The 12,917-nt window shown below is 52.4% G+C and overlaps 5 protein-coding genes across 5 annotated transcripts; 2 read left to right on the top strand and 3 right to left on the bottom strand.

The window, feature by feature from the left end:
- Positions 1-2,622: 2,622 nt before the first annotated feature.
- Positions 2,623-3,343, top strand: AYL99_11658 (hypothetical protein; the record flags this gene model as incomplete). Its single annotated transcript, XM_018843163.1, has 3 exons — positions 2,623-2,681; positions 2,762-2,947; positions 2,995-3,343. 3 exons carry the CDS (start codon positions 2,623-2,625, stop codon positions 3,341-3,343), a joined length of 594 nt encoding a protein of 197 aa, XP_018687490.1.
- A 1,500-nt stretch (positions 3,344-4,843) lies between these two features.
- Positions 4,844-6,403, top strand: AYL99_11659 (hypothetical protein; the record flags this gene model as incomplete). The annotated part of the gene is made up of 1 exon (XM_018843164.1): positions 4,844-6,403. The coding sequence occupies one exon, from the start codon at positions 4,844-4,846 to the stop codon at positions 6,401-6,403; it is 1,560 nt and encodes a 519-aa protein (XP_018687491.1).
- A 715-nt stretch (positions 6,404-7,118) lies between these two features.
- AYL99_11660 (hypothetical protein) lies at positions 7,119-8,328 on the bottom strand (the record flags this gene model as incomplete). The annotated part of the gene is made up of 2 exons (XM_018843165.1): positions 7,119-8,013; positions 8,069-8,328. The coding sequence occupies 2 exons, from the start codon at positions 8,326-8,328 to the stop codon at positions 7,119-7,121; spliced, it is 1,155 nt and encodes a 384-aa protein (XP_018687492.1).
- A 190-nt stretch (positions 8,329-8,518) lies between these two features.
- AYL99_11661 (hypothetical protein) lies at positions 8,519-9,441 on the bottom strand (the record flags this gene model as incomplete). The annotated part of the gene is made up of 4 exons (XM_018843166.1): positions 8,519-8,823; positions 8,882-8,949; positions 9,011-9,214; positions 9,266-9,441. The coding sequence occupies 4 exons, from the start codon at positions 9,439-9,441 to the stop codon at positions 8,519-8,521; spliced, it is 753 nt and encodes a 250-aa protein (XP_018687493.1).
- A 902-nt stretch (positions 9,442-10,343) lies between these two features.
- Positions 10,344-11,882, bottom strand: AYL99_11662 (hypothetical protein; the record flags this gene model as incomplete). Its single annotated transcript, XM_018843167.1, has 3 exons — positions 10,344-10,527; positions 10,578-10,774; positions 10,839-11,882. 3 exons carry the CDS (start codon positions 11,880-11,882, stop codon positions 10,344-10,346), a joined length of 1,425 nt encoding a protein of 474 aa, XP_018687494.1.
- Positions 11,883-12,917: the final 1,035 nt, after the last annotated feature.

The following is a 12,917-nucleotide window of genomic DNA, read 5'->3' on the forward strand; positions in this document are numbered from 1 at the left end:
GACACCACTGACGGCCATAGTACGTCGTTCCCGGAGATGAGAGACACCGGGTGGGGTTCTGACAATATAAACTACACAGCCACACAATCTCAACAGCTCGAAACGCCTTCGCATAACCCTCTTCCTTCCCCCTGACAGTGAGTTTGGCTGCTGAAGTCGAAGAACAATGTTGGCCAACAAAGCGCCATCCCCAGAATGAAATCTCTCCTGGCCCAGCGGTGGTATCTGATACTGCTGCTACCCTTAGGCGAGTTCGACCCCAACGACAGTTATATAACCTTTGATGCCTTGAACAGCCTCCAGGGGTATCCCCAGTCTAGAAGAGCTTGACACCAAGGTTGACTCCACCACCATCCTGACCAACCCTTGTAGCATCGATTCTAAACTTGATATCAAAATCCCTTCGACGAATGACTGTCGAAACGTGGATAATGCCGACTTCTGACACCGGCGCAGGATCACGGTCGCAGATCTAATTGATGTCAGCGGCGGCGACTATGCAGACATGGGGATGTCCTACTGCGAGCGGAATTCACTGACGACCTCGATCTATGACACGGAACAGGGGCAACTCAGTGAAACAGTCAACGCAGCAATGGATATGGTTTTGATAACATGTCTTGTCTGACCATTCTGAAAACGGGAATCCGCCAGCGTGGCGAGAGTGGGGGGTGGTGAACTGATAGCGTCGTCACGAGCATTAACAATTCACAGTGAATTGTTGCTGCCTCAGCTATGTTTCAACTGAAACTTGCTCACGACTTGACCTTTCCCCTCGGTCAAGTCAAACCACATCCTCACCTACTTATCTCACTGGTCTGAACGGCGAAGGCTACCCAGAACAACCGAGCTAGAATGTCGAGACCTCAGCAGGATCCCGAAATCAGCTCGATGAGGACCAAAGCCCTTGGGCCAAGGCGCTCGAGACTTCAGCGGCAATTTTGCAAGGTGACCTGGAACCTCAGACACACCCCGGATGCTCTTCCCCTCTGGTCGGGAGCCCTGCAGGCGGCCACATTTATTTCTCCAGGACATGATATTTGCAAGATTGCCTTTGGTCCATCTTCAATCTGCTCTCACTCCGGTACACGCCTCGGAAGGGTTGCAGTCGCTTTGGCCTTTTGATCGACCCCGAGTGACCTGTATCTCACCAAGTCGCCATGATGTGCCTTCTCTTCTTATCTTTCAACGCCTTCTTCAGTGATATTATTGCTCAGCTATACACCCCTATTGTGAGCGAGGGAGATGGCGACATTACAAGTGACGGAGACATCTCCGGACCAGGTGACTACGGAGCCAGACGACCCGGATTGAGATCTGTGGCCCCGAAATCGATGAATGAAACCCACTCTGCCGAGGGAAACAGAGCCTAAACAGGCGATGAATTGATGAACTGCGGTACGGACTATCTGGAAAGTTAAGGCGCCTGTGCGCGGCTGATATTCCGAGTGGTATTGCTACAAGTGATCTGATCCCAAATAGGATAGGTGGCTAAGCGATCAGGTTGATCCTTGACACGCGGGGGGTATAGGGCTGGCCATAGCGGAGAGACTACACGGAACTGCTGCTGTTAAACGGAGCTTCGTCCGGACCAGAGACCATGAGGTATGTGAGAGAAGTCCATAATATCACTAGTTGTGCGTGCCGCTTGCGTGTCACGACCGAGTCGCATGCACCCGTTCAGTACGAGCCGGCTCTCTACACTTTATTTTCCCGTTTGTGTTGTCTTTTTTCCCTTTGTCCTTCTCTTCTGTCCCTACAGACAACAACAACAACAACAACAACAACAACAACAACACTGTGAGCGCTTTTCCCTTCCGCGGCTCGTGCGGTACTCTCTTGTTGACTCTCTGAACAAATCCTGGCTCGCGTGTCCCCCCTGCCTTGTCTCCATCTCCTGCACCACCAACTCTTTTTCTGCTCCTGTTTTAGCAAGCGACGCGGTACCTGTTGCTGTCCCAGTGCCACCGCTGCAGGCACACGTCGCCCGCATGGTGCCTTCTTCAAGGAGCAAGGATAGAAATCAAGTCTTGAAGGGGCAAAGTACCTCGGTCGTCAAGAGAGAAAATAGACGCCACCATCTTCAAGAGCAAGGATAGACACCACGGTCGTCGAGAGACAAGCCACCTCAGTGGAAAGATGACGGGGATCTCACCGACCAAAGGTTTTGCTGGATAACAGGTGGGGTGGTGCGGATCATTCTACTTGCTAAATAAGTCAGAAGCTGTGAGAGGTGCCTCCTCTCCTTGGACGATCGAGTCTCAGGAGTTTCAGCGGTAGCTGTTGCCGCTTGACGATCCTCTCTTCTTTGCCACGTTGGAGGACTACGGGGACGACTTTCTTGACGATGACGACGACGAATGGGAGGACGAGGACCCTTACCTCCCCGAGCTTGAAGGAAGTCGGATGATGACACCAATGACTTTCAACCTTCCGTGAACGAAACCTCATCGACTCTGGTTGTTTGGGGGGACGGGAGGATGCTGACGAGAAATAGACGACATCGGCTTCGGATTTGTGTATACACTAAGACATTTGTCGCGACGGTCAAAGGTTAGGCCAATACCACAGAGGGTAACGTCGGTTATGGTGACATCCATGCACCCGTCGTCTCCATCCGGAATGACCGTCGGCTCTTCCAGCATGAAGGACCACGCCCGCCACAAGGCCAAACATAACCCGTGATCAAATGCGAATGACGCGGGCCCGAAGGGAATGTTTGGTCAGAAAGATTGCTCACATCACTGAGTTGTACGACCAGGTTTTGGGTCTCAACACCTCCATCGACTCTCGTCCAGTCTCACAACCCCCACGACTCCGACCAACCAGGGCCCCTCCGCAGACTGTTTCTCAGCGAGTATCCCGGGGCTCGCTCTCCGATCAATGGCTCGTTGTCCGCCTACAAGACTGCACACTCTTACACTCCAGGCGCAGAGTGGATCGAGAAGTATGTAGTGTACTCAGAATTGTGACCACAACATGACCCTCCCAAAGGAGGGCAGAAGTTAAGATATATCCGGGAAGGAGTGGTCAACTGTTTGCCTATCGCAGGGACGGTGGGCAGTACCGGGTGTTGAAGGTGGTCTGCGCTGGGCTAATGACCGTCTCGGGGAAGCCATTCAGAACCTCGAAACTCTCCTCGAACAGCGGGACTAAGGCATCACTACCGGTGAGACAGCCACACACCATGTCCGTGGCGAACGTGACCCAGACTCATGAAGAAAGAAGACAGGCTGCGCTGACTGCGCGTATCGCAGCCTTAAAAGGCGGCGTCCTGCAAACGCTCAAGCACGTGGTTGGAATCGTCACGAATTACGCGGGCGGCGACGCGCACTACGGCTAAACGCTGACAAGAGTATCGTTGACGATCCGACTCACTTGCGTCATCACAAATCCAGACCCTCTTGGCCCAACACCATGACTCTCCTGTCACTCTTGACGGCTTCAGACCTCAATGCGCCCATAGCATTGGGCAAGTCCTCGAGAGAGTCGATCAGCAGGAGCACCAACACTTACAGCCGGCCCCGGGGGATAGAAAGAAGCGTTCTTGTGACGGGGTTCATACCTTCCGCTTCCCGATCTTGTGGCACACCGTTGATGTAAGCAATACTTTCGGTGTTATACAATGCTTGCAGTTTGCAGGCTCCAAGGGTGGAAGGAAAGTTGACACACAGCAGCGATGCTGTGATGGGTGGCAACCGGGTGACAGATATGCGTAGTTCTCCCATCGGCCAACATGCTCTGGAATACCTCATCGGTAAGTGGAGGTCCTCAATCCTCCGATATTCCCGTGGTCAATGGTCTTGCGTACAGGTGATATACGACCTTGGAGCTTTCTCCGTGCCGGTGTGTCATCCCCTCGCAACCTGCGGCCGAGTACTGATCTAATAACACTTGATCCCAAAGTCGCTCAGTGAGCCATACCATCGTGGCCAATACCTGCTTCTGGAGTCATACAGCAAGTGAGGGCTCCTCCAACAACACTCGTCTCTTTTGTGTCACCGCCACATTCTCCTTTTGTTTTCTCGGGAGACAAAGGACTGTGTTTGCCGACATAGATTTGGTCATGGAACACCTTACTCTAGGTGCCATTTTCCGCTTTATCGAGAGATAAAATGAGATCAAAGACAGGGAGTACAAGTGCGAAGTCTGATGTCCATTACCCTCTGCCTTTGATTATATACTCGCGGCTATATTGTTGTCTGTGAGAAAGTTCCGCTCAGAATCGACACTTTGAAAAACGATTTCCACTGCGTAATGCGTCTTGATCCCGGGCCATTTATCATGTGAGAGCAGTTCCACAGCTGTCGGATGATCCCTCTCCTTCAAGCTGTCATCAAACGGTCATCGGACAAAACCATGTTTGAGAAGGCCTATGCAGGCGTTGGAGAGCGTGAGAAGGAAGAGGGCATGAGAGGCGCTTCGAGCAGGCGAGGCTGAGGAAATCAAGGCATTCTGTGCTGAGGTTAGCTTCGGGAGGAGCGTGGCATTGCATATTGAAGGTCTGTTTCTATGTCCACCGATATCGATGGATGTGAAGTGTTTCCTTGATATCCTACATAGCGAGATCCTTTCCCTACCGAATCAACGTGCCGCTGCCGCCACCACTAGTTAGAGTCCTTTGTTCAGAAAAGTGAGTGTTACCAGCTCATATGGCGTCGCGCCGGATATGTAAGACACCCGTACTCGCTGCCTCTACTCGCCCAGCTGCCTTGGCACTCTACTGCCTTGAAACCACCTGTGAAGGCGTTCTAGTTTGTGACATAAAACTCCGCCAGCTCCTTATAGTCCTCCCATGCTTTTCTCCACACCCATCAAGAACATCTCTGGATAATTCACCATCATGGCACCACGTCACGAGAACAGAACAAACCCTTGTACCAACCATGCCGTCAGCATCACGGACAATCGAATGGAACCAACAAATGCATCTACGCCCATCCTCGATCTTCCTATCGAAATCTTGGACCGGATCATCGGATTTGTGGACACGGACACGCCCCAACACGTTCGCAATCTCCGCCAGACATGCAGGACAATTTCAGAGCTATGTGAGCCAGCTTTCTGCAACGGCCTCTCCAGCTTGAGCAAATTTGAAAAGGATTGTCCGCCAGACAGCTGCAAGAACTACTCCAGCTTGAGGCGATCCAGTGAGTTTATCCTCGCAGCACGTCCGGAACGATATAACCTCGTGAACACCTTCATTGCCCACACTAAAGCGGACCGGAATGATCGCGGTCAGAGGGGACTGGTCAGGTTCGTCCATAAGCTTCCGAAGCTCAGAGTCCTACACGTTTGTGACGTTCGATGCTGCAGAGACCACAAGGGCTTCGGAGAAGACCCGAAAGTGTCATTTTACCCCCGTGTCAACAACATGCTGAGCTCCTTGGCCTTCACCGAGTTACGTGAATGTCGGTTGTGCCCGTTGAGCTACTCTCCGGTTCAGATTGCTCCTGTTCTCAAGGCGCCGAAACTCACAACCTTAGTAGTATCTTACCCTACTCTAGATAGCCTGGACGAAACACTCCCAGCAATCAACTCCATACCGCTCAAACACCTTACACTGCTGGTGAATCCTCGAATGAATCGGCAGGCTGTCCACTCCATCCTCAGCATGCCAAAAGCGCTGGAGACTCTCGCATTTGACGACAGCCGGGCGCCGAGCGTGCAATCAGAAGATGGAATGCTAGAAGAGCTCCTACTCACTCTCGCACGTTATCAGCCTGGCCTCAAGGCTCTGAAGGTGTTTGCAACTGCCCGGAGTGTGCTATCGGACCCGAGTCTCACTGGCCGCTTTGATTTCTCTCAACTAACCGGACTCAAAGAACTCAGTTTCTCTAATCATCGCACTATTCCAATCAATTGTTTCTTCAACTTGCCAACAGGTCTCGAAAGCCTTCGGTTGAATAACAACGTGAACACAATCATGCTTGCCAAGGCACTCATCCAACTTTCTTCCAGACCAAACTTCACGTGTCCTCTTCATCTCGATATTGACGTGGATTACTCACTTCGGGAACACAGCGATGAATTCTCGTACTACCTGCGCGACCCAGATTCGATAGTGGGACGGACGGTCCTCACTGGCCGTCTACGAGGTATTGACATGCTCATGAGAAATCTCTTTTGCAAGCAGCTCACTCTGACCGAGAGAGGCTATACGGCCGAAAGACGGCTGGAAGCAATCAGGACATATCCGGCCAGGGGGATCAAAATGGAAAGACCATACGTGTTGCTGGAAGACACCTACTATGATTCGGAGATCTATGGTGACCCGAGGCCTTACATAATGAAGGGCCGTAAGGGCAACGATCATTCGGTATTTGACGGATGCAGTTTTCCATTGAGACGGTGCAGTCCATACATGGGATCGCGTTGGGATTCGGATTCGCATTCGGATTGACGTCTTGGTCGAGGGGGGAGGACAACTAAGGAAGTTTGACATGGAATGCCGAAGGGAGCCTCGCGGTCTCTTATCATGGACGGTCCGTACCACAGGTTGGAACGTGGCTCAGGCGCAAAGGAACGTGTGTTGAAGATGTCTTTGCGAGCGTGCTAGACGTGGCTATCGGCTTGGGTGGATATGGGACGAGACCGAATGGAGATGGAGAGATTGCCGCCAGGGTCCGTGAGAAGCAGTCCGCTGTAGGAGGGGGTGTCCGAAGGGTTGACGCCTCACATTGAACAAACATACGCCACCGGGGGTTTGTTGATCGGACACGGATGCACAGTTGTCACTCCCTGACAGGGGATCTTTGGGGACGGCACTGCGATTCACAGCCGTCTCTGGCTTGGTCACTGGGTGGCGTTGTGTATTGCACTGCGATGTCTGCAAGTAGACCCTCACCAGGGCTTTGATAATCGGACACGAATGCATAGTAATCTCCACCTTAGTCACACGGCGGCTTGTGTACTTGCTACCAAACTCCAATGTTGCCATAATCGCTTCAATTATTCATTTAGGTCATATCCAGGGCGTTCCCAGCAGGGCGGAGATAGATGTCCTTGTTCGATATCGGCGTTGGGGTCTTTCTCGTTACGTGATGTCACGGCACAGCCTAGAACAAGAGGAATTGCCATTGAGGGCGTGATTGTAATATTAACTATGAGACGAGAAACTACTCCTCCGAGTCCGCTGCCTTCTCTCGACGTTCCGATTGAATTCTGCAGCGTTCCGTACGCTCCTCGGTGGCTTTGGATCTCTTCTTCTCCGCTTCGTCCTTTCGCTCCGCCAAGTCCGCTGCAAGCTTTCGCTTTCCTCTCACATTCTTGATGTATCTTGACATCCGTACCCGAGCCTCATCGATTATCCCATATTTCAATCGAGAAGTGTAGAGCTCATCAAGATCTGTCGACGTAACTGTAACTGGCTTGGTACCGGTTGCGATCGTAGCCGGTATTTCGAAGAATGGGAGTTCCGTTTCCCTATCACTAGGGTCGACAGTTGCAGAGAAGATTTGCTTCGGCTCTCCATCTGCCCCTCGTTCCCAGACTTCCCAGGAAAGCGTGCTCTTCCCCATCCATTGGACACCCTTATAACAAAGTGGTCCTTGGTCTGCATCCAGTTGGAAATCCGCTTTCTGAATGTTATCCGGTTCGTCGATATTGAGATCCTTTGGGCTTCTGTACCTAGGGTCCTCGAGAATATTCACCGAGACGAAACTGGAGACTTCAGGTAACCCTTTCAAGAACATGTCCCGAACGTGAAGTAGACTATTGTAAGTCTGTGAAACGCCGACCTCGATAATAGTGTCCAGCTGGGTCCCGATGTTATTCTCGTTCCACGAAATAGCAAGGTCTGGCTGCTTTTCTGACCATTGCCATTCTCCTTGAAAATCCGTGTCATTAACACCACACGATAGGAAGAGCTTGCGGCGTGTAGGCAAATCTAACTTCGCTTCAGCGATATCGTGAAGCCACTCGATAATATAACCGTGTCTCGGGCTTTGCATGGTGAAGAGGGTGAGCGTTGCCGTGCGGGAGTTGTATGAGAGACGAATTCCAATTTCCAGACTCAAAGTCAGGATCCTCGAGCAGCTGGTGGAAGTCCGACAGAGGTAGTATGTACTCGCGTGGCTTGTCTCGATATTGGAGGAACTTGCCGGCCAAGTACGCTTTGAGATCTGCCCGAACTCTGTGTGCTTGATTCAGGAGTAGACTGTGCTGTAGAGGCGTATCATTGTCTTGCGGTGGTCTGATTGTGGAGTCGAGGGTCTCGTGCGTGGAAGTGGGCAGATCGGGATGGCAGTCTGGGATATTTGGTGATGGCTGCTGCAGCGCGCAGGCCGTGCTGCCATGCTCCAGCGCGTCCCTTGAGCTTGAATCCATGCTTTGGTTGAAACGAGCGGCACAATCCCTTCTGAAAGCCTGGTCGATGAGAGGGAGATGATGGAAGAAGACTAAAGTTTTTGTTTGTTACTCAAGACAGTGCCTGCGGAGGCGTTTCAATGTGCGGAGGAAGTTGTATCCGGTGGAGTATTTGCATCTGCATGTCCAACAATGGTGGATCAGGAACACCTTAGTGCATGATGAACCAGAAGCCTTGGTTGATTGTTGCAAACAAACACCACCCAGGGCTTTGTTGATTGCACACGGTTGCATAGCAGTCTCTGCCTTGACGATAGGGCGTCTTTGTTGATGCAGTAAGTAGATCCACCCGGGCTGCTTTGTTGACTGCACACAGATGCACAGTGGCTTCTACCTGGGGTCTTCCATCATCTTTGTCATCATCGGCTTCGCTTGCAGCCGTCTTCACGAAGGCGGTCTTCTCGCGCTGTACGTCCTCGCCGAGTCTTTTTACAACTTCGCAGTCATCTTGGTCTCCTGGCCGTTGTTGATCAGCCGGATAATTTTCAGCAAGCCTGGCTTTGACTCATGCTACCACCGGATCGCGGGACATGCTCGGAAAGTGGGAGGGTGTCCTTGCGTCCTCGATAAAAACCGTGGAGTCTGTAGAGCAAGGTTAACATCACCGTCGCCAAATAGCTGCTTCCAGCACCGCGTTTATCACTTGGGGAATTCCTCCCACCAGAAGACCTCTCTCCCACCTCGAATTACAGACGTGCCGACAGGAATAGGGCCTTCCTCTGTAATCTCATCGTCGACACCGGGCTCCGACGTTCCGAGAAGACCGCCGGTGCCCGTGGGATTGGGGAACCACCAGAGCGCAAGGATGCTCAAGAGGGCAATCGCGGCGGCGTAGCCATATTTTTTTCTGCTGGGTAGCCATCTCGAGAGCTTCCATTGCCGTCGCCGGAGTTCTCACGATCTCGGGGAATCACCGGGACTAAGCAGGCTGCTGCCCCAGGAATGTTTAGTCCAGTCGCGATGGAGGAAGGAAATGGCGGTCGAGTGGTTGAATTTGTTTGACAGCGACTTGGGCAGCGGGTCAATCATCGGCGCCAAACTCGTATTGCCATCTGGACTGGCAGAAAACCCCATGATGAGATTTTTAGCTGTCGCTGAATATACGACGCCGAACCGGTCCTGAAACTGCGTCTGTCCATATAATGAAGTTATCAACGGACTCGGTCAGATGAGAAAGTCGGTCAGTGTCATCCTGTTCCGGTTCCCGTCGACAGGAGTATATTGATCATGATGAATTCAATTCAAGCGTTCCAGCTCCCTAAATGCAACTATGCGCCGAGAGCCATTATGCCTATTCTACAACCTGGGCAGAGGTTATTAAGCCCCCTGCATTGCTTTCCTCTTTATCTCGTAACGCAACATCGTGTTCCCCTTTGTCCCCCCCCGTTGTGGTGGCGTTGTTGCTGTCTTGTCTGCAGGGCGTTATTGTCTTCTCCGGGAGCGCCGAGACATGAATCCTCTTTTGCCCTGATATTCCGTTTCTACACCTTTCCGCACCTGTCTCGCTCCTTGAGCGCCGGTCGGGAGTAGTAAATTCCTCTTTTTCAATTCCCCTATTTCTTGTTCTCCGTGGTTGTGCTTGAGTTATGGTTCGATTTGGCGGTCTTGCAAGTTGATTCCTTTCATGAATGCCTCCCGTGGGGACTCGTGTCAGCGCATTTCAAACGCTTGGCAATCCAGAGGGCGTTTGGAGGTTGTGAGGCTGCACCGCAGGACGGAGGCTTGCTTGGTTGATTTGAGTCTTTGCTGGATGAGAGGCGGTCAAAACAGCACCAGCGAGCATCCTGGCTTAGCGGTCAGCTTAGTGGATGCCCCTGCAAGCATTCTGCCGACATCTCGCTTCATGTGCTGTTCGGTTGTTCTGAGTAGTGTGGTAAGGTGTCTTTGAGTTGCCGTGATGGCGCGCCAGGCTGAGTTGGCTTTGCGGTGCTTGGTTGGGTAAGTTGATGTCTTGTGCTTAGTATCGCCCATTTGTGCTATCGCGGTGCCGAAACTGCACCGCCCTTGTTGTGGCGATGTTCATTGATGGCGGGTGTGAGGCTGAGCCTTGTCAATGAGTGTTTGCCGAAGGTGAAGCCAGGTACGGACGATCCAGCTGTTCCCTCGCCTTCCCTCTTTTCCGTGTTGTCGGGATCTTCTCCGCCGATGCCGGGCCTTCGGCTGTTGCTGATTCAGTTGGTTATCTCCCCCGTGCGTTCCGCGAGAGGTACGAAGTGAAAGGGTTGCATTTTGCCTGCTTGACGCGCGGCATTAGCGCGTTGCTGTTCGCTGAGCCTATCAGGGCTTCTGCATTCGCTTGACCATGCAGGATGGTGGCCTTCGCACACAGCGCATTTTGGCACGAAGCCTTCTGCCTGGTGGTTGGCGCAATCCTGTGTCTTGTGTTCTTGGGCGCAGTGTCCACAAACTGGGGTGGTTGAGTCACAGATCCGGGCTACGTGTCCGTATCTCTGGCAGTTGTCACAATGTACCATACGATAGCTCTGGTCGTGCCTTTCCGTGACATGACCGGTGTGGTCCAGGAATGTGGCGTATTTGATCAAATAGTTGGCGGTCTTTGCTTTGTCGAAGCTGACCACCAGCGATCCGAGGGTTGTCCGTGGTGTCTTAAGCCACGCGACCGAGCAGACGATGCCTCCGAGTGCTATAGCCGCTGGGTTGTGACGTTTGAGGAGGTCATGTACCTTCTGTGCTGACGATGGGTCGAAGCGCTTTCCCACTGTTTCTACCTTCACCTTGTGAATCACCACCTTGAAGGTTTCCACTGCGAGTCGTGCCTGTTCATCGAGAGCCCGTGGCCAAACACCTCCGTGTTCCTTCAGTAGCTCATATTCCTTTCTGTTGCGTGCAAGGGCCAGGATGTCAAAGCTTCTGAAGCTCCGTGCTGCCTTGACTTTGATGCCTTTGAGTGCTGTAATACTGTTGGATGCTGTTTGTATGGCTGTGTTTATTGCTTTTACCGTCTCTTGCGGGCCCTCCTTTTTCAATGCCTTTGCCTTGTCTGATTGGTTCATCTTGATGGTTATCTCGAGTTCGGCTTGTGTAGGCGGGTAAGGTTGGCTTGAGGTGTCGGAGATGGTGTGTACAGTTGGCGGCCTCAATGGCTTGTTTGGAAACAGCTTTCGGGCCCTGGTGCTTGCGCCCGCGGAGCTGCTGGAAGCATTGCTGGAGAGATTGGTCTGGTTCGCGCCACTCGTAATGATTGTCATATCATTTTGGAGGTTGTTGATGGTAGTAGAGAGGTGTTTGCAGTGGGTATCTATGTTTGTTATGATCTCATTTTCCCCCTCCTGGAACGCTTTGATTGTAGCGATGGCCACTTCGAGGGCTTCCTGAACATTTGGAAGTGCAGTTGCTAGCTTCGCATTCTTCTGGGCTCTTCCATAGCTCTGTAGTTGGTCTACAAAGTCATGGAGGTGTGCCGTTTGCGTGTGCTTGTTGTCATCGCGTCGCAGTTTAGGTACTTTCCTCGGGGCCGAAACCCCCGCCCCGAATTGCTGCGTCTTTTGCGGCATCGGATTGGTGCTCTGTATATCAATCGAAAGCGTGCGATGCGTAGAGTAATGGCAAGCTGGACAGACCTGTTAAATGGATGGGCGCGCGGAGAATAGGGTGTTTGGTGGGTGGCGAGAGGTTTCTAAGGAGTGTAGCACTCATACTTACCAGCAAAAGTGAACGGACAGCCACGCTTGTGATAACGACAGATAACGTGACTTTGGCGGATCATAGTTACTCCGCTCCTGATTCCTGCCTCCGCAAACTGTTCACCAAACTTTGCATTTCCACCTCACCGCCGCCCATTAACTTGAATTTCAACAACTTCATCTCAACACCATCAACTTGTTCGTTAGACGGCCTCAGTCTCGTCTTTCTGTGACGTTGAAGTCATCTGTGAGCAGCCTCTCTCACAAGTTGTGGAATTGTGGAACTGTGAAACTGGCGGATCGCAGGATCCTGAAATGGCGCCTGGTCAGTCGGAAACCGTCTCCTCTCCTCAATCTCTCTGTCTCCCCTCTCTCTTAGCCTCTGAAGGCCTGTCAGCGTTAGACAAGAAAAGGTGGAATCGCGGCCTCACAGACCCTGGTCAGACCGAACCCTTTTACATTCCTCGAACCTCTCTCCTCGAAGCATCCTCCGCCCTTGAAGGCCCTGCTGGCGTTGGACAGAAAAGGTGGAGCTAAATCGTCATAGACCCTATTCACACTGGCAGTTACGTGATAAGTCCCCGTGGGCAGGCATTCTCCCGGTCAGTCGAGCGCATGTCTCTATGAGTGCCAGCAAAATATATCGGGCATCATGCCTCTCCGTACACGAGGTTAGGCCAGAGAAGCCCGCCTGGCGTCTTTCAAAGCCTGACTTATCGGCTCGTGGCAGCACATGTCGGTGCCAGAGATCCGGCTGTTTCAAACCCGCCAGCAGCGCATCCACCTCTCCGCCGCCGGTCCCGGTCCCTGGAAGATTACGCGTGTCCGCCGCGACACGACGCTGCAGATCCTGGCTGTCAAGAGTATGACCTTTGGCCTGCACGTGCCGTCGATTATGGAAGCTCT

Source organism: Fonsecaea erecta, assembly GCF_001651985.1.
Source record: "Fonsecaea erecta strain CBS 125763 chromosome Unknown Scaff15, whole genome shotgun sequence".
Lineage (NCBI taxonomy): Eukaryota > Fungi > Ascomycota > Eurotiomycetes > Chaetothyriales > Herpotrichiellaceae > Fonsecaea > Fonsecaea erecta.